This window comes from Phacochoerus africanus, chromosome 1 (assembly GCF_016906955.1).
Source record: "Phacochoerus africanus isolate WHEZ1 chromosome 1, ROS_Pafr_v1, whole genome shotgun sequence".
Taxonomy (NCBI): Eukaryota; Metazoa; Chordata; class Mammalia; order Artiodactyla; family Suidae; genus Phacochoerus; species Phacochoerus africanus.
In genome coordinates this window covers 35,884,279-35,907,040 of record NC_062544.1, presented here as the reverse complement: position 1 = coordinate 35,907,040, position 22,762 = coordinate 35,884,279, and the positions used below count along the sequence as shown (strand labels likewise).

Genomic DNA, 22,762 nt, shown 5'->3' with positions numbered 1-22,762 from the left:
CCACAGCTCACGGCAACGCCGGATCCCTAATCCACTGAGCAAGGCCAGGGATCGAACCCGCAACCTCATGGTTCCTAGTGGTATTCGTTAACCACTGAGCCACGACGGTAACTCCTTACCTCAATTTTTTAACAGTGAATTTTGTAGTTTTTTTTACCACAATTAATTTTTTTTCTTTTTTAAAGAAGAGAGCTTAAGTCCAGAAGGTCACTAAGGGATGGAAACCTTGACCACAGTGAAGGCAGAAGGGTGGATGGTGCTGCTCGGTAACTTAGGTTACTAGGCCTGGTTTTCTGCCTCGCCCCTCGCTCTCCCCCACAATAACAAGCGCTCACCACTTTCTTCAGAGACCGTGTGAAATAATCAAGAAGCTGAGGAAAAAAGTCCTATTTGAAGCACCTGAAGGAAGGCCTGCAAATTAACCAGTTCTTTAAATTCCCCCACCCTTGCATCTTTCTCGCCTAACAATCGGGGTTCTAGAGTGAGGAACGGGACTCAAGGCCTGGCTGGCCGTTAGGTAGTTCCTCGGACGTAAGCGTCCCACTACCGGGGTCGTAGCTCGCTGCCAACCCGGGAGCAAGTTTCAAAAATAAGGGCGTGGTTCCCGGTCCGTCGCTTACCACCGCAGGGCCGCAAATTCAGGTCTCCTCAGCCTACCGAAGTCGCGGCTCCGCGCCCAGAACCTCCGCGCGCTGCTTGCTGATTGGAACTGCTCCCACCCATCCCAGCCAATCCCGTAATGCTCTCCGCCGCTGACGCGAGGGCTGCGCCGCTGATTCAGGATTGGTAGCGGAGCTGTGAGTGTCGCACTTTTTCTGACGATTCGGACAACATGGCGACAGAAAGCGGTAGCGATTCACAGCTGAGCAAGAGAAGGCGCCGGGCCCCGGAGGAACCAGAAAAAACGGAACTCAGCGAAAGAGAGCTGGCAGTGGCAGTGGCAGTGACCCGAGAAAATGAAGAGGAAAGTGAAGAACGCTGGGTTGGGCCTTTACCTGTAGAGGCAACATTGGCCAAGAAGAGGAAAGGTAGCTGAGATAGGCACAGAGCGAGTTGGAATGCGGCGTCCCTTGCGTGGGAGAGTTCAAGCCAGATCTCAAAACGGAGGATGTGTGATTGTGGGGGTTTGTGCCCTCGGAACAAAGGGTCTTCTTTTCACTTCTCGCTATTTTATGCTCCCGAAATAGTGATTTGGGCTGAGTAACGCGTCTTTTAAATAATATCTAACAGTATTTATCACCGATTTGTTACAATAGACGCTAAAGCTTAACGCCGATACTTAGTTGTTTGGCCCCTCTTGTTTAATACATGCATCAGCCACGTGAGGTTGGAATTTTTAACTTATTTAGCAGATATAGAAATGAGTACTGGTTCTATTTAAGGCTTTTAGTTCTAGAGTGGTGTATGGGGCCGCCAGGGAAGGTGGTGCCTATATCAGAATCTTGAAGAATAGAGAAGTATTATTTCAGTCCTAACTTTTACACTGCTGCGTTTTCTGACCTAATTAATAAGTTTCCTGGATCACAGATTTTTTTTTTTTTATCTTAAAACCGAGGTCTGTGGTTTTCAAACTACTCATGAGGTACCATGGCCTGAAGCATTTTGCCCCTAACGTGTAATAGTGACAGAATTTTATCAAATAAGAGGGGTGGTGAAGGGGATAGATTTCGCAAGTTCTTTGAAATGTTTTCCTTGAACGTATCAGACCATTAAAATATGATCTTTCTAGAAGTTCAGATCTTTACTATTCTCCCTTCTTAAAATTCTTAAGTGATTTCTCATTATTTTCAAAACAATGTCCAAACTCCCTAACATAACATACAAAGCCCTTCTTGATATGATCTCTCCTTACCTCCCTCAGCACGTTTCCATTACTTCCCTCTTCCAAAAACTTGTAGCTCCTTCTTACTCATAGGTATCCTGGTGTCTCTACCTGGAATGATTTCCTTCACCCATTTCAACTAGCTAACTATTGTTCAGCCTTTAGCAGTCAGTTGAGCTATAAACTCCTTTAGGAAACTTGGGACCTCTCCAGTCAGGGCTGGGTTTCTAAAGTACGTTGATCATAAATCTGAGGTATGTTTATCACACTGAATTTATAGTTAGCCTTCAAATTTTGTGTATTTGAATTTCGAAGAAGCTACTTTTTTGAACACTGTACACCAACACCCTGAAAGTGCATTATCTTTTTCACTGATAGTCTTCCTGTTAAATGTCCTTATAGCAAGTGTTTCCTCATTGCACTTGCTGTGTTTTATAATTATATATTTATTCATGTGATTGTTTGATTAATGTTAAGACTGTAAGAATGGAGTTCCTGCTGTAGTACATTGAGTTAAGAATCTGACCGCAGCAGTTGGGTCTCTGCAGAGACATGGGTTCTATCCCCAGTGGGTTAAAGAATCCAGCATTGCCACAGCTATGTAGTAAGTCACAACTGCAGCTCACAGTGAATCCCTGGCCCAAGAACTTCCATGTGCCACAGATGCAACCATTAAAAAGGAAGAAGAAAAAAAGACTTAGTGTATAAGAACAAGGGCCATGCCTGTTTTGCTCCAAAGCTTGGTATAGTGCTTTGCATATAGCAGATTATCAATAAGTATTGAATGAATGAATATTACATTGTTTATACTAGTAATTTATTGCATTGTATTTCATGTCTTTTTTTATGGAAATGAGTGGAGGGGATGGAAAAATCCAAAAATACCAAAATTCTGATATTAGCATTAGAAGACAAAGAGCTTATAAAATTAACGCAGTTGAGACAGCTAAATTATTCTTTTTAAGCCAGTTGGTAGTGTATTCAGCTTGAAGAAAAAGTTGAAATTTAAAAAAATATGTATGAAATGGTAGAAAAATGTCATTGAAGATTTCTAAGAGGACAAGGGTTTAATAATATATTTAACTTTCTACAAATAGAACCACCCCCTTTAACTTTGTTCTTTGGACATTGGACTTTTGTAAACATTTTCACAAAGACACTATCAATGATTTTATGGCACTACCTTTAATTAAATTGATGTTTTCCCAAGGACAGGAACTATATTTTACTCTGTTTTATGTCCATGTGCCTTGGAAACTGTTTTGTTTTCAATAACTCTGTTCAACAAGTGGACTAACACATAGCAAAGGGAATAAGTATCAGATAGGATTAAATTTAGCTACATATTATAGAAAAATCCAAAATGACAATAACATTAAAAAGATAGTGAAATACTTCTCTCATGTGTAAAAGTCCTAAAGTAGACAATCTAGGATTGGTGTAGAGGCTCCAAAGGGACCTAGGGTCTTTCCAGGTTTCTGCCCTCACATCACTAGGGTTTGGACCTCATCTTTATTCTTAGTGGTGATTAGAATTACAGTGCTTATCTCCCAATTCCCAGCTGTAGGACTGAGGAATGGAAGAAGGGCACACCTCTTCAAGGAGGCATCTTGACTATTAACACTGTTTCCACTTTTACCTCATTGGTACATGATCACACCTAACTGCAGAGGTGAGGAAGACCTTAGTGCTGGATGTCAATATTTCCATATAAAAATGGGGCTTCTCTTACTAAAAATAAAGAGTCATTTGTTGGACATAACTTTGAGTCTGCTGTATAGTAGTTATGAAAATCCATGGAACAATCATGTTTAATTTAGGAACTTTTTGTATACATGTTTGGCCATTTTTGAATTGTTTTGTTTGATACGGGTATAATGTCATTTTTTTACTAGGAAAAATATTTATTACTTATATAATTAAATATTTCTTCAGATTACCACTCTTAAAATTTTGCCCTTGGAAAAAGTTTGAGAAGCACTCAACTGACATTCATTAGGATTTTCTTAGCTCTAAAAATAGAAGCATTTACTATGTTTACCTGTTTCAAACCTGGCATCATTGACTTCAAAGAGGATCAGTGCCTTCAAGATAAATGGATATTCTAGGTGGTCATAGGCTTCTTATTATTTATTTAAATTACCAGTAATAATTGGATCTACAAGGTTAGAAAGATGGTTGTGGTGTTTTCCTGAAGCTTTCTAAGGTTTTTTTTGTTTTGTTTTGTTTTTAATAGAATCTTTTGTATTAAGCCAGAATCACTCAGTTCTTATGCTCTGGGAACAGTTAAGCATCTTTATATACCTGAGAGTTCCTGTAGTGGCTCAGCAGGTTAACAGCCCAACGTTGTCTCTGTGAGGATGCGGGTTTGATCTCTGGCCTCTCTCACTCGAGATCCAGCATTGCCGCAAACTATGGCATAGGCCACAGATTCGGCTCGGATCCAGTGTTGCCATGACTGGCATAGGCCACTGCTGTAGCTCCAATTTGACCCCTGGCCCAGGAACTTTCATTGTCACAGGTGCAACCATAAAAAGAACAAAGAAAAAAAAATCTGGAAGAAAATAAAAAATTGTATTTTGTTCTAGGTGTTAAAAAATAATTTTTTTCTAGTTCTAGAGTTTGAAAGAGTCTATCTTGATAATCTTCCCAGTGCTTCCATGTATGAACGCAGTTACATGCACAGAGATGTTATCACCCATGTTGTGTGCACCAAGTAAGTCTATCACATCTTTATTTTTTTCTGAAAAGTTTACTTTCCTTAACTGCTTCAATCTTGAGATATATTTGTAGTAGTAACTTCAGGATATTAAAAATTTCTGTTTCATTCCCTAGATTTTGTAATAGTTTATGTTAAATAAAGACTTAGCATGTTCTTTCCAAAATCATACAAGGAATGCATGCTCTAAGACAGAATTCTCTACTTTGTATACATGTCTTTTGGAGATAAATTTCAAAAGGGGATGATCCAGGTAGTGTGTGAACTTCCCAGAAGAAGAGTATATTAACTAAGATGGGAGTAATTGGTAGCTGGCCTCTTAAGTACTTATGGAGAAAATGATGAGCTCTAAAACATTCTGGGCAATATCATAGGACCTTCAAAATAGCTGAAAAGGGACTTGAAGAAAGATAATAATTGTAATATTCTACCCTTTGTTGACCTCATATCCAGGTACTGTACCAAGGCTTTTTCATAAAGTGTTTCATTTATCTTAATCTTCTAAGGTAGTATATTATTTACTTTCCATTTATAGATCTACATGGTTAGAAAGACAGTTGTGATGTTTCCATTCATAGATAGGAAAATGAATTTAGAGAGGTTAAATGACAGATGAGAATGGAGGAAAAAGGGTAGGACTAGAGCCAGAGGACTTTCTATTCCTTTTTTTTTTTTTTTTTTGTCTTTTCAGGGCCATACCTGTGGCACATGGAGCTTTCCAGGCTAGGGGTCAAATCGGACCTGTAGCTGCCATCCTATGCCACAGCCACAGCAGCCTACACCACAGCTCATGGCAGTGCCAGATCCTTAACCCACCGAGCAAGGCCACAGATCAAACCTGCATCCTAGTCAGATTTGTTTCTGCTGAGCCATAATGTTATTCCATGAACTTTATCAGGAGTGTCATCAGACTTTTGTTTTTTTTTAAAGACCATTTTGGCTCTAGTGAAAGGAATGGATTCAAATAAAGTAAGAATGAATACAGAGAGAAGTTAGGAAGCTAATATAGAAATATGGATGATGGTGGCCAGGATGATATTAGCAGTGAGTATGGAAAGAAGCAGGTGAATTACTTGGGTATTTGGATCAGTCTCTTTTTTGGAGATAGATATAAATTAAGTTAAATATATTTATATTTCATTTATGGGATAATTCTGACCAAATATTAGTACTTTTCCAAATCTAAAGTTGTCAGTCTAAAAAGCAGCATATAGGACTAGCATTCACTCACTCCAGGTTTCTTTATTTGTTTAGCCTAAGGCAGCAGAGTGTAGTAGAAAGATTTTTGAAGATTTCATAGAAACCTAGGTTTTGAAGTTAAGGAAAGTTTTGAAGTTATAGAAAGTTTTGAAGTTATGCAGATCTGATATTGAATGCCAGTCTCCAGCTATGAACCTGGGTGATTACATTTAATGTTTAAAAAATACTTCCTGGGAATTCCCATTATGGCTCATTAGTAAAGAACCCAACTAGTATCCATGAGGATGCAGGTGTCATCCCTGACCTCAATCAGTGGGTTAAGGATCCAGCGTTGCTGTGGCTGTGATGTATGGCAACTGCAGCTCTGATTCAACCCCTAGCCTGGGAACTTCCATGTGCCCCAGATACAACCCTAAAAAAACACAACAACGACAACAACAACAAAAAAAAACCAAATTCCTAATTTTACTTTTTTTTTTACCCCAGTGGCTGCAACTGCATCATATGGAAGTTCCCTGGCCAGGAACCAACTCTGAGCCATCTGTGACCTATACCACAGCTGGGGCAATGCCGGAGATTGAACCCATGCCACCACAGAAACAACACCAGATAGATCTTAAACCTGCTGCACCACAGCAGGAACCCCTTTATTTTATTTTTTTGTTTGTTTGTTTGTTTTTGGCATCGCCCACCGCATGCAAAAGTTCCCAAGCCAGGAATTGAACCTTCACCACAGCAGCAACCTAGACCTCTGCAGTGACAATGCTGGATATTTAACCCACTGCACAGCAAGGAAACTCTGAGAGGTTTCTATTTTTATATACCTGACAGAGGAGGCAATGCTGTACAAAATCTTTTTGATACATAAACAACTAAAATACCTTGGATAGTATAAGAAACAAACTTACATTGAATTTTGCTGCATATGAAAGTGGTATCTTGGGATTTAATTATTTGTCAGCTTCTGAAAAATAGTACATTTTCCCTGTGAAAAGACTCTGTAGGGTCATTTTAGTGTTAAAGAACCGTAAGATCTAGTGATTCCTGGTGAGTTGGGTTTTTTCTTTCTTTCTTTTTTTAATGTCAATTCTGATCCTATCTCTCAGGGTTAAAATTTATGCAGCAGCAACTGTTACAATATCCAGAAAAGAGCTTTAAATTTGGCAATGTTCTTTCTACCGCAAGATAAAGATTTTTTTTTAACCTTTTATTTGAGAGTCCAAGATTCTCAGTGAATGATTGCTTCAAGAATACTGATTCATAGATCTGTTTTAGAAATTAACTTTTACAATTTTATACTTACAGAACAGACTTTATCATTACTGCCAGTCATGATGGACATGTTAAATTCTGGAAAAAAATAGAAGAGGGAATTGAATTTGTTAAACATTTTCGTAGTCACCTAGGTAAGATTTTTCCCTTTTTTATTTTTTTGACTCTCTTTAAACTGTACTGGTTAAAGTTTCTTTTAAAATGCTTTTTTGTTTTCTTTGAATTTGTCCATTACATGGGTATTCACTGGAATGTTTTAATTTGATTTATTTAAATAGGAATTATTGAGAGTATTGCAGTTAGCTCTGAGGGAGCATTATTCTGTTCTGTGGGTGATGATAAAGCAATGAAGGTGTTTGATGTAGTGAACTTTGACATGATCAATATGCTGAAGCTTGGGTGAGTCTTTTTTAAAGTATTTTTTTTAACTTAGTGAAAAACATTTTGAACTGAACTTCATTTCATATGTATTTCTAAACAGTATATTGCCATTCCATTAAAATATACTTTTAGATTTTATTGGGGAAAATTATATATTATGAATCCTTGTTATGATGCTGTTTGGGGGCTTCTGCTGTGGTTTTTGTCATTAATTACAGCAGAAATGTCCAAAGAGCATCATAACAAGGATTCATTATATCTATTTAACATTACTTAATAAATTAAGGAAGATCCATCGTGTCTAATTTATTATCACATAGGAGTAACTTCTTTGCTGTGCTTATTTCACTAGTATGATATTGTATTCTTATAAGGCTTATGCACGTTTTTGGAACTGTTGGTTATTTTAAACTTTGAAGTGTATTGATACACAAACTGTGCATTTAGAGTTTACAATAATGAGACTAAACAAAAGACCATAGACTGGGTAGCTTAAGCAGCAGAAATTTATTTTCTCATAGTTCTGAAAGCTGGAAAGTCCAAGATCAAGGTTCCAGCAGGGTGTGGTCTCTGGTGAGGACTCTTTTCCTGGTTTCATGCTTTGTCCTCATTGCAGACAGGGCATGGAGAGGATAATATTTTCCCCTTCCATTTCTTAGAAGGCCATAGGCCTATGTGATTAGACCCCCACACTTAAGACCTCATTTACCCTAATTACCCCTTAAAGACCCTTTATCCAGATACATTCACATTGGGAATTAGGACTTCACTATGTGAATTGCAGAGATAGGAGAGAGGGGTGTTCGAACTGCACAATTCACTATGTAATAGAACTTCCTAAGGGAAATCAATCTCATTATTTGTGGTCAGAACTTAGTTTTTGACTACCAATATTTAAATACCTATTGATCATCTGTCTTATTCCGCAGCTTTTTTCCCCCAGACTTTAGCTATTTTAAAATATCAAATCTTTTCATAAAAGATTTGATTTTCATTTGCCCCCTTTGAGGATATTGGAAGAGAACAGGCATACCTTGTTTTATTGTGCTTTGCATATAGTGTGTGTTTTACAAATAGAAGTTTGTGAATATCCTGCATGGAGCAAGTCTATACTGATACTTTTCAACAGCCTTTGCTTACTTTATGTCATCATTTCACGTTTTGTTCTCAGAATATTTCAGGTTTTTCATTATTATTTTTGTTGTGGTGATCAGTGATCTTTAGTGTTATTATTACAAAAAAATTATGATGTGCTAAAGGCTCAAATGACAATTAGCATTTTTAGCAATAAATTATTTTTTAATTAAGGTATGTACATTGTTTTGTTAGACATGGTGCTATTGCACACTTAATGGACTACAGGTAGTATAAACATAACTTTTATATGCACTGGGAAACCAAAAATCTGCATGACTTGCTTTATTGCCACTTTCACTTTATTGCTGGTCTGGTACCAAACCTGCAATATCTCCAAGGTATGCCTTTATTTTTTTAAGCTTTGATAGAAAAAGGTTTTGAGGATTAAATTAACTCAGTCATTGGAATAACTGTGATTTCTCAGAGTGACTCCTTTGGAGGAGGCAATACACAATTGAGTATATGTTTATTTTTTTTTTCTGTTTTAATATTTTTTGAAATTTTATTTTTATATTTTTTATAGAGTAAAATACATACATTTAAACATAATTACATTCACACAGATTATTATATCATGGATCTTAAGAAACAGATTAAGCAACTCCCTCTGGAGAAGTGGAATGGAAAATATGCTGAGACATACATTTTGTATGGCTTTCATCTTTACTATTTAGTATTATCTATTACATTTCAATTTTTCTTTAAAAATTAGCATTATATTAAAATTGTGTATATATGCAACTTTGAGTATATGTTTTGTATGTTGATTAAATCTTTCCATTTCTTTTACACTTTCCCAGGTAGCATGTTCAGAGCTCATATGTTTAAGATTAAACTACTAATATGAGTGTAATATCGGAATGTTCTTTTGAACATACTCATGACTAAAATAGTTTGATCTTAAATATTTCAAGAATGGATTTATAAGGTGTACTGTTACATGCTAACCTATTTAAAAGTAAGTTATACATAGTCTGAGACACAGACTGAGATCCAAAAAACAATGCCCCAGAATGCTTTTAAGGCCTAGGTCTGTTCAGGTTTCCTTATAAATGATCTGCTGTATGCAGTTGTCTTCTTCTGGTTTGATAGATCCTCATAAGTTATCATTACATCGATGAGGTCAGAAAGAGAAAAATAAGTAGCTATTCTTTATCTTCCACATTCTTTTTCTCTCTGCCACTTTCTAGCAAGGAATCTACAACTAATTAAGTCACTGGCCAGGACATTTTTGGTAATGATGAGTGAAGAGGGATACTTACTTCTTATATGACCTCTTTTTTCCCCTCAATTCTTTACTATTTTAGCTATTTTCCTGGACAGTGTGAGTGGATCTATTGCCCAGGAGATGCCATATCTTCAGTTGCTGCTTCTGAGAAGAGTACAGGAAAAATTTTCATTTATGATGGTCGAGGAGATAATCAGCCGCTACATATTTTTGATAAACTCCATACATCACCTCTCACTCAGATACGGCTAAACCCAGTTTACAAAGCAGTTGTGTCTTCTGACAAATCTGGAATGATTGAATACTGGACCGGTCCTCCTCATGAATATAAATTCCCCAAAAATGTGAACTGGGAATATAAAACTGACACAGATTTATATGAATTTGCCAAGTGCAAGGCTTATCCAACCAGCATATGTTTTTCACCTGATGGGAAGAAAATTGCTACTATTGGTTCTGATAGAAAAGTTAGAATTTTCAGATTTTTAACTGGAAAACTCATGAGGGTCTTTGATGAATCACTAAGTGTAAGTACAATATAAATTTAATTGAATTTTACTTTTATGAAAATGTCTTTGTTTTGTGCTATTTCTTAAAAGATATTTTTCCTGGGTATAGACATTTAGATTGAAGGTTATTTTTTCAGCACACTAAAGATATTACTCAACTGTCTGCTATTTGCATTGTTCCTATTCATAACTGTCTTCCCTAGGTTTATGATGAAATATCTTCTGAGCCAGTTATTCTTATACTTACGTGGCTTTCTTTTTTCAGTTTTGTTTGCAACCTCATTTTTTTGAGATCTCAAAACCATGCTCGGAGTTCCCGTTGTGGCTCAGTGGTTAACGAATCCGACTAGGAACCATGAGGCTGCAGGTTTGATCCCTGGCCTTGCTCAGTGGGTTAAGGATCTGGCGTTGCCTTGAGCTGTGGTGTAGGTTGCAGAGGCAGTTCAGATCACATGTTGCTGTGGCTCTCATGTAGGCTGGCGGCTAAGCTCCGATTTGACCCCTAGCTTGGGAACCTCCATATGCTGTGGGAGTGGCCCAAGAAATGGCAAAAAAGACAAAAACAAACAAACAAATAAAAAACCATGCTCAGCCCCCTTCTCTTCTCACTTTAGTTGCTCCTATCTATATGACTACTTCCAAACTTATTTCTCCAGCTTTCTGTTATAAATAGACCTTTTATTTTATTTACTTATTTTTGCTGCCTTCATGAATGGCACTGATATCCATCTGCTTGCACAAGCCAGAATCCTGAATCATATTTAACTCTTTTTCCCTATCCCTCTATTTAATTCATCATGAGTTCTGTCAGTTTTACTTTCTACATATACTTAAATACCTAACATTTCCTTTTTACCACTGCCATAGCTCACTATTTTTTCCTGGCCTACTGCATGGCCCACTCCCTGTATCTCTTTTGGCTTTCTCCCAATCCATTATCCACGCTACCCCCAAAGGAATCTTTTTCGAAGCACATTCTGATCATGTCATTCTTTGAATCTTTTAGTAACTTCCTATTGTTCTTAGGCTCAAGACCAAAATCATGGGCTGCCATGTTGTGCCCCTGCCTACCACTTCAGCCTACCATAAATCACTCTTCTCCCTGCCTCTTAACTCTAGCCAGTCAGCCCTTCTTTCAATTTCTTAAATATGCCTCCCACCACAGGTCCTTTGCTTATGCAGTCCCAGATGCTTGGTGTGACCCCTTTCCCCATTCTTCCCATTATCTATTGAACTCATTCTTCACATCTCAAAGAATCCTTTCCACTGAGAATCTTCAGTATTCATCCAGTCTAGGACTTTTTTTTAATGTGGTTATAATATCACTATTTATATTATTTTAGAGTATTTGGTTTGATCTTATTATTTGAATAATGCGTATCAACCCTCAGTAGACTAAACTCTATGTGATCTGTTGTCCTGTATCTGTTTTGGTCATGGTTGAATCTCAGCACTAAGAGCAGTACTTGACACATTACTGCAAACAAAAGCTTGTTAGAGCATGCAGTTGTCGAATAAGAGCTTTTACCCACATAAAGGTAACTAGTTTTGGGGGAAACTTGAGTCTCAACACCTGTTTCCATCATTTGGCTCTCTAACTTCTAGTGTTATTTTGAATCCTCTGAACATCTGTTGGTTGAACTCTTGTAGCAATAATGTTTATTATATATATGACAGTGTCAATTCTACAATCTTGGTAGTCACCCTTTTACATTAGATTCCCTGCATTAAGCTATCTTGAAAGTTTTGTATTAAATAAATATCTAAAAAAATTAAACCAAATGTCCAAACTAAATTGCACTCATAAAAATATTCATCTGTCCTAAATCGCATTTACATGATAATCTGTCATTGTGCTCCAAATAACTTGAAACATTCTCTGAAATATGAAATTGTTACACAGTAGTGAAATCATGAAAGAGTTCATTCATTCAACAAAAATTGAGTGCATGTTATATGAGAGGTGCATGATCATTTTATAAGGACCTCACAGGGCACAGCTGCATTGTCCAGTTTGATAGCCAGTAGCCACACATGGCAACTGAGCAAGACTTGGTATGTGGCTGGTCTAAATTGAGCTGGACTGAAAGTATGAGATAAATACTGGACTTCAAAGACTTAATTTAAGAAAAAATATATAATTTATCTCAATTAATAACATTGCTTAATGTTTTAAGGGTAGTTCCCATCATGGCTCAGCAGAACATTCATGAGGATACAGGTTCCATCCCTGGCCTCACGCAGTGGGTTAATGATCTAGCCTTGCCATGAGCTGTGGTGTAGGTCACAGATGCGGCTTGGATCTGGCGTTATTGTGGCTGTGGTGTAGGCCAGCAGCTATAGCTCAGATTTGACCCCTAGCCTGGGAACCTCCGTATGCCACAGGTGTGGTCCTAAAAAGACAAAAAAGATACTGCTTAATATTTTAATATTTTTATATTTCTTAATGTCTTGATAATATTTTGGACCTATTAGGTTAAATAAAACATTCAGATTAATTTCATCTGTTTATTTTTAGTTTGTTTAATATAGCTACTAAAAAAATTAGAATTATGTGGTGTGCATCATATTTCTATGGGAAAGTACTTGTCTGTGACTTATAAAATGCACTAGATATATTATTTCTGTAGAGAAACAGTAGTTCTATTAACTGTTTTATTTTTTTAATTAAAAAAAGTTAGTGTAAACTTTTTTTTTATGACTGAACTTACTAATAGCTTTTGATTTTTGGCGTATGGTGTTTAGAATCCTTCTTAAGAAGATAAGTATACAAATTGTCAGTGACTCCTAATATATACTCTACTTCTTTTTAAACTCTCTTTGCCTTTATCATGTAAGCTCTTCTGTTAAATGGTTTGTTTCCTAGATGTTTACTGAACTGCAGCAGATGAGGCAACAACTACCAGACATGGAATTTGGCCGACGAATGGCTGTAGAACGTGAATTGGAGAAGGTGGATGCAGTAAGATTAATTAATATAGTTTTTGATGAAACTGGACACTTTGTGCTATATGGAACAATGCTGGGCATTAAAGTTATAAATGTTGAAACAAACCGGTAAGCTTTAATATAATGTATGCTTTTTGAAAGTGTATTTTTAAAGGACCATTTCCTCCTTCTGGGAAACAATGGGAGTTTTGTTTGTTCCAGGACAAGTGGAATGGTCCCAAATGTCTAAACTTAACCAAATGTTTTGACTGGATTTTTCTGCGGTCTTTTGGTTGTTTATAATCTTAAGTAAAAAGTTTCCACTCATGTTTGTAAAAGAAATGGCAGGAAGATATGCATAGTTTCAAGTTTTGTTGTTGTTTTTTTTTTAACAAGTTTCAGTCTGTCTTTTGCTTATTGATTTAAATTAGTCTGGTTCATATTAAATGTTGCCAAGTATTTTAACCACAGAATTCAGCAGTACATCCTGCTAGACATAAAATCAGAGGTTAAAATGCATGAAACCACAATAAACCTTTTGTGCAAACAGTCCATTTGGTCTTAGAACAAAATTGCTATAATCAGATACTATCACTGAATGTAAATGAAAAGAACTTAAAGTATATCTAAAGGAGGAAAAATTTTATGCTGTGCATTCTCACATATAAACAAACTTATATTGTAGTTCTTAGCAATACAAAATCTGAAGGCTTGCAGAAAGATTAAAATAGTAGGGATAAAAATGTATGACTGAATAATTGTACTTTTTTAACCTGAAAATTATAGACACCTACCAATTTAAAATAACTTTTGAAGCACTTTTAAGAAATCTTTCCCTAGTTATTTTGTACAAAGATAAAGAATAGTTGATTCCTAGCTTTTACCTGTAATGTTGCTGTAATTGGTGTTAATCCTTATGATTTTATTATATAAAAGAATGGTGTATTTTCCAGGTGTGTGCGGATCTTAGGCAAGCAAGAAAATATTAGAGTAATGCAACTGGCTTTGTTCCAGGGAATAGCCAAAAAACATCGTGCTGCAACTACTATAGAAATGAAAGCTTCTGAAAACCCTGTTCTTCAGAATATTCAAGCTGACCCAACAGTAGTCTGTACATCTTTCAAAAAGAATAGATTTTATATGGTATGTGGAAGTACTAGGAAATAGTACTTAGATCTTAGAGTTTCTTCCAGTTTGGTTGGAGTTTTATTTTTTTCTAGCTTGTACTTTCAAATGAAGAGAATGTTGGAAATAATAGACTTTGTAAACAACCCGCATACCATCTTACAACATTAATATTTTAGAATTTTTAACTAGGGCTTGATTTTAAGTATTTCTGTACTGTTTTCCATCCTATTTTGAACATTTTCAACCTGACCTTTATAGCTATTTGTGTTGTCTAAAAGAATAAGTAAGTGGCCGTGGTAATAATCACACCCAAAATAGTTTGTGGTGTGGAGTTTAAAAAATTCTTCTGTGTTAAAATTTTTCACCTTTTACATTTGAACATAACTTGCACACTTCCTTCTCTAAATATGTTTCTTTACTTTTTGATTCCATTGTAGTGCTGCTTTGGAATTTTACATTCCTGAATAATTTTTTTTCCTTTTCTGGAGAACTAGAAGTACTTTGCATGTTGACTAACACTGGGCTCAAAATGAAACTACTAAGCTGTCTAGGAGTAGCACTGTTCTAATTGTTCAGCCAAGCAGGAAAATCTGAAGTGTAGAGACTTCTGCACTTGTATTCTATCCTTCACCCCTCATAGACTTTCTAAGACCCAAATGAGATTCTCTTCCTAAAATTCTTTAATGACTCCCCAGCTGTCTACATTAAGCCATGCTCAGTTTTAGTTTATTTACCATACTGACCATACTGAATTTGATCCCATTTGGAAGAGTTGAGTGTTCTTTTTACTTGAAGGTGTTCACTCACGTTGTTCCTTCTGCCAGCCATACACCTCTCCCCAGTTCCTGCTCAGACTTCAGGTCTCAGCTTGGAAGCCTTCTCTTGACATCAGGTCTGGATTGGGTTTGCCTGCTGGTGTTATGTGTCACCCTTTTTAAAATAATTTGCTAATTTTTTTTTTCTGATACTGTCCTCTCCTCAAGATAATATAAAATCCATAAATATAGGGCACAATATTTTCTTCATTACTATAAAATGCCTGACCCACTATAGTATACTTATTCATTCATGTGATATATTATAAGCAGCTGTGATGCTGTGAAGGTTACCAGCATTTGATAAATGTAGGAAATAGCAGTTTATCTACCCCAACCAAACTTTTAACCTAAAATGGATACATTCTTTTAAGATGAGAATTTTGCTTATAGCTCTCAAAGTCATTGCTAAAGATTTATTAATATACGTTAAAGGAGGAGTCCCCGTCGTGGCGCAGAGGTTAACAAATCCGACTAGGAACCATGAGGTTGCGGGTTCAGTCCCTGCCCTTGCTCAGTGGGTTAACGATCCGGCGTTGCCGTGAGCTGTGGTGTAGGTTGCAGACGCGGCTCGGATCCCACGTTGCTGTGGCTCTGGCATAGGCCGGTGGCTACAGCTCCAATTCAACCCCTATCCTGGGAACCTCCATATGCCGCGGGAGTGGCCCAAGAAATAGCAACAACAACAACAACAACAACAAAAAGACCAAAAAAAAAAGTTAAAGGAAAATAACATATTAACAAATATTTAATTAATAAATCTTGTTTTTACCTGTAATTTAACTCTTTTGAAGGTAAAAATAAACCATAAATACAATTCTTGATGTAAACTAAAAACACATATACTAATTTTCCATTCACTTTATTAAAAAATTTGGGTTTTTGTTTGTTTTCTTTCCCCAGAGTTTATTTTTTTGTTGTTGATTAAACCATACATGTTCCTTGGAAACCTTGAAGAAATAGAAAAACAAAAAATTAAGCTATTCAGTGTGTATATATTCTTCCAGCATTTTCATGAATTATTTTTGTTTTATTAGATGTAGATATATATATTCTTAAGCAAAACTAAAATAGTACACATAAAAAAATAAAATGGTACACATATATACAAATTTTGTATCCCTTTTTTCAAATCCAGTATTATGAAATAAAATTTAACATAATTTAACTTTAATAGTTCCATATGTGAACTAAATCAACGCAACTTTAAAAATTCATATAATTAAATTGTATAAGAGACATGCCATTCCTTTGATCACTGGAGAATATATAAGGCCATAACATCCTAGCTTAGCTGTTCCTTTATTTGGAATCCATCCAAGTGGATAAAGGAATGACACTAGGCAAGATTGGGCCTGGGCATTAGCTTTACCTTCTGGAACTCAATTGACATTCGTTAGAGCTTTCTTGGAGGAAGACATTTCTGCTCACTGAGAGTCAAAAGAAACAGGGCTTTAGAAGTCCAAAGTTTTAACAGCTAAAAGATTTTTCTTAATTCTCCATTAACCCTGAGGATGCTGAAATGTCTAAAACTTGATTCAAAATTTCCATTCTTTCTCCCAAGCTTCAGGGTTTAGATAGAGCTCTGCCAAAAAAAAAAAAAAAAGTCATAGTCCATTACTGATTCATCTTTGAATCCTTATCCTACCAGCACCATGTCCTGCTTATAGTAATCAGTTACTAATATCTATATAGTGCCTTCCATGTTAGACACTGTTCTCTAGGAATTTTATATCCCTTCATAACAGGTACCATTTTGAGGTAATTATTATCCCCATTTATGAATAAGGAAATGATAGTAATGAATTTACTTCCCCAAAGTCACATAACTAGTAAGTGACAGAGACGGAATTCAAACCCAGGCAATCTAAATGGTGAAAAGTAAGCAACAGGTGGCAGGTTGGGTAACACATACCAGGAGGTTGAAGCAGAGAGCTACTTCAAATAAACTCCACCTTGTTAAATGTGTACCCCTCAAAATTTCCACCCAAAGAGAAATTAAATTCCACCTGAAATCATACATCTTCATTATGTGAATTTTCATATTAGACAAGTATAGAAATGATTTAACTGCCTTACAGGAGGTGATTCCTGAAATAAGGATTTATTCTGATAGAATTCCTAGTTTCCTCAAATACTTCATTAGAAGTGAAATTTTCTTGTTCATAAATTTTAACCAAATGAAAAATTTAATTCATTTACTCACTTTTTATTTTCCTCCTTGAGTTTACTAAACGAGAACCTGAAGATACAAAAAGTGCAGATTCTGACCGAGATGTTTTTAATGAGAGGCCTTCTAAAGAAGAAGTCATGGCAGCTACTCAAGCTGAGGGACCTAAACGAGTGTCAGATAGTGCTATTATCCACACAAGCATGGGAGACATTCACATCAAACTCTTTCCTGTTGAGTATGTACTGTTTTTGTTATTGTAAATAAACACCACTGTGTATATTTTTAAAAACTATGCCACTTAAAATTCTTGTCATTTTGACTTAAAGAATTTTGAAGTATTGAATGTTGAAGAATTTTGTAAGAGCATCTATCCTGAGCTTTCCAGTAACTGTCAGGCTAGAAAATGGGAGATTTTTACACATATATACACATCTCCAGTACACATACTTTACAGGTTTGTGGGGACAAAATGCAAGTGCTGAAATTAAACTATAAAGTGATATATAAATATATATTACCACTACCATTAACTACACATCCCAACTATAGGTTTGGGGGCTCACTTGTTATAACTGGCTTTCCTCTCAAAGCAAATCTTTAAAGAGGATAATTATTTTTCCTTCCTAACATTTGCTAGACATCTACTACCTCTTTAGTCTCACAAGTTATATATTTTAGAAAAGAATTTCAACAGAAAACATAAGAGCTTCCATTGCAAAAAGGAAAAAAATTGTTCTGGATAGTTTAAAAGGTTGCAAAATAAACATACAATGCCAAATTCAATACTGTATTGCTGGCTACTCCTGATATAAAAGATGACAGCTTTTATACCACCTTGACTTTAAAATAGTTATTTTGGATGAAAATGTTTTATGTTCAGTGTTTTACCATACCTTGTACTGAACAAAAAACTGGACTCCTCGACCATCTCATTAAATATTCAGAAGCCATGCATCCATAAAGCCTATTCCCTGAAGTGCTTGGTGCAAGATTCTCTCTGCCAGCTTTAGGAGCTGTTACATGATAACGTACCATATTTAACTATCTCATGAGATTAGTTCATATTTAGAAAGTGTGTGTGAGTGTGTGATTGTCATTTAAGGGTTATTAAATTTAGAAGCTATCATTTCAGTGAATGAGTCCTTGGTCAGGAATATGTCATCATACTATATACATTGTTTTTATAAAAAACACCACAGTTCCTGTTGTGGCTCAGCAGTAACAAACCCGACTAGTATCCATGAGCATGCAGGTTCGATCCCTGGCCTCCTTCACTGGGTCAAGGATCCAGCTGTTGCTGTGAGCTGTAGTGTGGGTCGCACATGCAGCTTGGATCCTGCATTGCTGTAGCTGTGGTGTAGCATGGTGGCAGCAGCTCCGATTTGACCCCCAGCTTGGGAACTTCCATATGCCACACAAGTGGCCCTAAAAAAAAAATTACCTTTCCCAGGAACTTAACCCACTATATGCAGTGAACTATATTTTAAGTTGCTATGATTGTATTTTTTTAAACTGCTAAATGACTTTGGAATCTAAATACTTTCAAACTTAAATATAACAAGCAATCATGATCTTAAGATAGTATACTAAACTAAGAATATGCTACTGCTTATATGCCCTGTCAACTTTTACTTGTCCTGAGATCAGAAAAAACTATGAAAAAGACTGGCCTGAAATATTTAGAAGATAATGAAAACACCATGAGGAAGCCGAACTACAAAGAAAACTGTCCTAAGATGCTCTGAATAGATTTTATATTTTTATGTCTTACTAGGTGCCCTAAGACAGTGGAAAACTTCTGTGTTCACAGTAGAAATGGTTATTATAATGGACATACATTTCACCGCATAATTAAGGTAAGCTTTGCAAATTTTATATAATTTAAGGAATAGTATGTTTTACATCACAAGAAGTCTAAAACCTAAGAATCTTACTCTCACACTCAGCAGTTTATTAGAAAAGAATAGGAAGGAATTCCTGTTGTGGCGCAGTGGAAATGAATTTGACTATTATCCATGAGGATGCAGGTTCAACTCCTGGCCTCACTGAGTGGGTCGGGGATCCAGCATTTTTGTGCGCTGTGGTGTAGGTTGCAGACTCATCTCAGATCCCACATTGCTGTGGTGTAGGCTGGCAGCTACAGCTCTAATTTGACCCCTAGCCTGGGAACTTCCATATGCCATGGGTGCAGCCCTAAGAAAAAAGGATAAGAAAAATGGACTGTGAAAGCCACAAGAAGAATGGATGGTCATGAATATCAGATCTAGAATCAAGGATAAGAATAGTAGCATGGAGAACTTCCCGTGTGGCTCACAACATAACTATTCGGCGTTGCTTCTACAGTGGCTGTGGCTCAACCCCTAGCCTGGGAATTTCCATATGCCGCAGGTGCGGCCACTTGTTTTAAAAAAAAAAAAAAATAGTAGCATGGAAACACTGTAGGAATATTTTGTCAGCAGCTAAAACAAAGGGACAGATAATGAGTAAAGGATCTTGCTGAGATAAAATCAATAGCCAAGATAACCTGTTCCTAGATAAAGTCTAGCTCTAGAAGGTAAGATTAAATAATAGAAGAGCCATGTTTCCACTTTATCTGTGAAAACTACCATTAAACCTCAAGAGCAGAATGAACTCAGCCCAGGGTTTTGTTGAGCAGCATTCCATAAAATGAATGGGGCACTGATGTAGTTATTGATTACGGGGCAGGTCAGAAATTGCGGGAGATGAGTTCCCATTGTGGCTCAGCAGTAATGGAACCAAATAGTATCCATGAGGAGGCAGGTTTGATCCCTGGCCCTGCTCAGTGGGTTAAGTATCTGACATTGCTGTGAGCTGTGGTGTAGGTTGCACACGTGGCTCGGATCTGGCATTGTGTGGCTGTGGTGTGGACTGGCAGCTGCAGCTCCGATTAGACCCCTAGCCTGAGAATTTCCATATGCTGTGGGTGCAGCCATGAAAAGAAAAAGACAAAAAAATAAATGTGAGGAGAAATGTCAGAAGGATAAATCAGGTTTCAGGGTTCTTAAGGAATTAAAGTGACTCACCAGGAAATCTAGAGTGTTAAGGGAAAGAAAGGGGAGAGAAATGGGGCAATTATGTAAGACCTAACATATTATACAAGATGAAGCTGATCTACACTATTAATTTGCTTTAATTAATTACTGAGCAAGATACTACATACCTATAAATGGAAAACCTTTACATTTTTGTTTTAGTCATTAAAATAAGGCAGCAGTTAAGCAGTAGAAATACATCATCCAATTAAAGTATTACTAAGGACTTAATAAAATCAGTTTATAGAATGATATTAATAAATTTTTTACTGAGTACAAAGCACTCTTGACAAACATAAGACCTCAAAACATATATATATATATGTATTGTGTGTAATACGATCTTGTCTATGTTTCTTTTAAGGGCTTCATGATTCAGACAGGAGATCCAACAGGTACTGGTATGGGAGGAGAAAGCATATGGGGAGGAGAATTTGAAGATGAATTTCATTCAACATTACGACATGACAGACCATATACACTCAGCATGGCCAATGCTGGATCAAATACTAATGGATCCCAGTTTTTTATAACAGTAGTACCAACGGTAAGTAGAACAGCATTGTCTCTTAGCTGAAAATTCATAGCTTATGATCTAAGAGAGTAATAAATTCAGTGAAAGAGAGAACTTTATTCTTCTCTTGCATTATTTATATATGCCAAGATATAAAAAAGAAAACAACTTAGAGAAGAAAATGTAAAATTACTTAACAAATCAGATTTTACTTAGTAAAATAATACTTTTATAATTCACGACTGTTTTGAGTTCAAGTCAACTTTGCCACTATTGTAATCCAAAACAAATTACTTTACCTCTGGGCTTGTTTCCTCAACTTCAGAATGGGAGGATTAGAGTGTGAGAAGTCTCAATTGGAGTTCCCTGGTGTCCTGGCAGTTAGAAACCAGTGTTGTCACTGCTGTGGCCTGGGTCAGTGCTGTGGCTCGGGTTCCATACCTGACCAAGATTTCCATATGCTATGGATACAGCCAAAAATAAAATAATTCCCAACTTTAAGACTTTTTTTCCACATTTTTCTGTCTCTGAAATCAGAATGCAACTCTTAATCACTGACAGTTTAGTTTTGATGAAATACAGTATAAGAATATCTAGCTCTATTGCTATGCAGTTCCACAAAATTATAAAAACTATACATTTTATTTTTTGGAAGTAGGCACCAGGCAATAAAGGAAAGATATTTATGACTGCTATCTGCCAAGCACATGATCTCATGTAATATTCACAATACTTCTAGTAACACTATACCCAGTTTTTAAAAACAGATGAGGAAACAGTGAAACATGATTAACTTGCCAAGGGTCAAGGAAGTAGCAGAGCCAGAGTTTGAGCTCACAGCAATGCCGAATCCCCGATCCACTGAGCAAGGCCAGAGATCAAACCTGCATCTTCATGGATACTAGTTGGTTTCGTTTCCTCTGCACCACAACGGGAACTCCTAGACTATGCTTTTGTATTTTTTAATATAAATATGGAAATTACTCTTTAAAGCTATTACATGAAAGTGTTTCTTTTAAATTATATTTTTAAAATGAAGCCTAAGCTTAAATTCTCTTTAATTTGCTAACCCAGAGGGTGTGATATAAGAAATCTGGGTTTACCAAGATTTTCTGTTTGTCCTCCATCACAGCCTTGGCTTGATAATAAGCACACAGTATTTGGACGAGTGACCAAAGGAATGGAAGTTGTGCAAAGAATCTCCAATGTGAAAGTCAATCCCAAAACAGATAAGCCATATGAAGATGTCAGCATCATAAATATTACTGTCAAGTAAAATGAGATTTGTCTCATTGTATGTGTAAAAAATACACATATATTAAACACAGGATTATTTTACATAAAGAAGCTCTTAAGATTTGCTTAACACATAAATCATGTTTCAAGGATTCAGTATTTTTATATTTTTCATTAAAGGCTGTATTATTTAAAACTCTGCCTTTGGGTTTTCTGGTAGTATTTTTCATTCTACGAGGTGATGGTGATAAACTGAACGAAAACTCAGGCAAATAGCACTGCTTGTACATAATTTCTCATGAGACTTAAAACCATATTAAACAATGAGAATGCTATGCGTTTGTTCCTTAGCTTTTAAAAAATAAGCCATATAACCTGCCCTCAAATGTTTTAATCCACTAAGGCATTAAGATCTGATAGCGATATACCATTCCCTTTTACAAAGTTTGTGTTTCATGCCTGATAGTTTTGTCTTTTGATCACTATTAAGAAGTAGTAGTAATTATAAATTCAGTAAGTCAGTCAAGTGCTGAATTCCTTAATAATTATTATATACTCTTTCAAATATAAGAATCAGAATAAATATGAGTTCTTGGTTGTATGTATTGGTTCATTTACTATTTGCACATCATTTTTCTAATGTAGCT

The 22,762-nt window shown here is 36.2% G+C and overlaps 2 protein-coding genes and 1 long non-coding RNA gene across 6 annotated transcripts in view; 1 reads left to right on the top strand and 2 right to left on the bottom strand.

The window, feature by feature from the left end:
- Positions 1–826, bottom strand: part of CENPK (centromere protein K) — a 38,787-nt gene extending 37,961 nt beyond the window's left edge. For 2 of the 3 annotated variants that reach the window (XM_047752646.1, XM_047752573.1), the window contains exon 1: positions 621–826. The gene's annotated coding sequence lies outside the window, so the exon portion shown is untranslated. The remainder of the gene's footprint in view (positions 1–620) is intronic. The other variant, XM_047752507.1, reaches the window with a different exon arrangement.
- PPWD1 (peptidylprolyl isomerase domain and WD repeat containing 1) lies at positions 794–22,316 on the top strand. Of its 2 annotated transcripts, XM_047752318.1 has the most exons (11): positions 794–1,028; positions 4,436–4,538; positions 7,047–7,147; positions 7,292–7,412; positions 9,839–10,286; positions 13,135–13,325; positions 14,150–14,339; positions 17,366–17,547; positions 19,087–19,168; positions 20,730–20,912; positions 22,012–22,316. In XM_047752318.1, exons 1-11 carry the CDS (start codon positions 833–835, stop codon positions 22,153–22,155), a joined length of 1,941 nt encoding a protein of 646 aa, XP_047608274.1. In that variant the 5' UTR covers positions 794–832; the 3' UTR covers positions 22,156–22,316. The 2 variants fall into 2 exon arrangements, with proteins under 2 accessions (XP_047608274.1, XP_047608347.1); XM_047752391.1 differs by lacking the exon at positions 794–1,028 and having other exon boundaries at positions 4,487–4,538; positions 7,047–7,072; positions 7,390–7,412.
- LOC125110999 (uncharacterized) lies at positions 15,907–17,449 on the bottom strand. Its single transcript, XR_007130801.1, has 3 exons — positions 17,346–17,449; positions 16,512–16,724; positions 15,907–16,089 (listed from the first exon to the last, which is right to left on the bottom strand). It is a non-coding gene; the product is annotated as an uncharacterized LOC125110999 (long non-coding RNA).
- Positions 22,317–22,762: the final 446 nt, after the last annotated feature.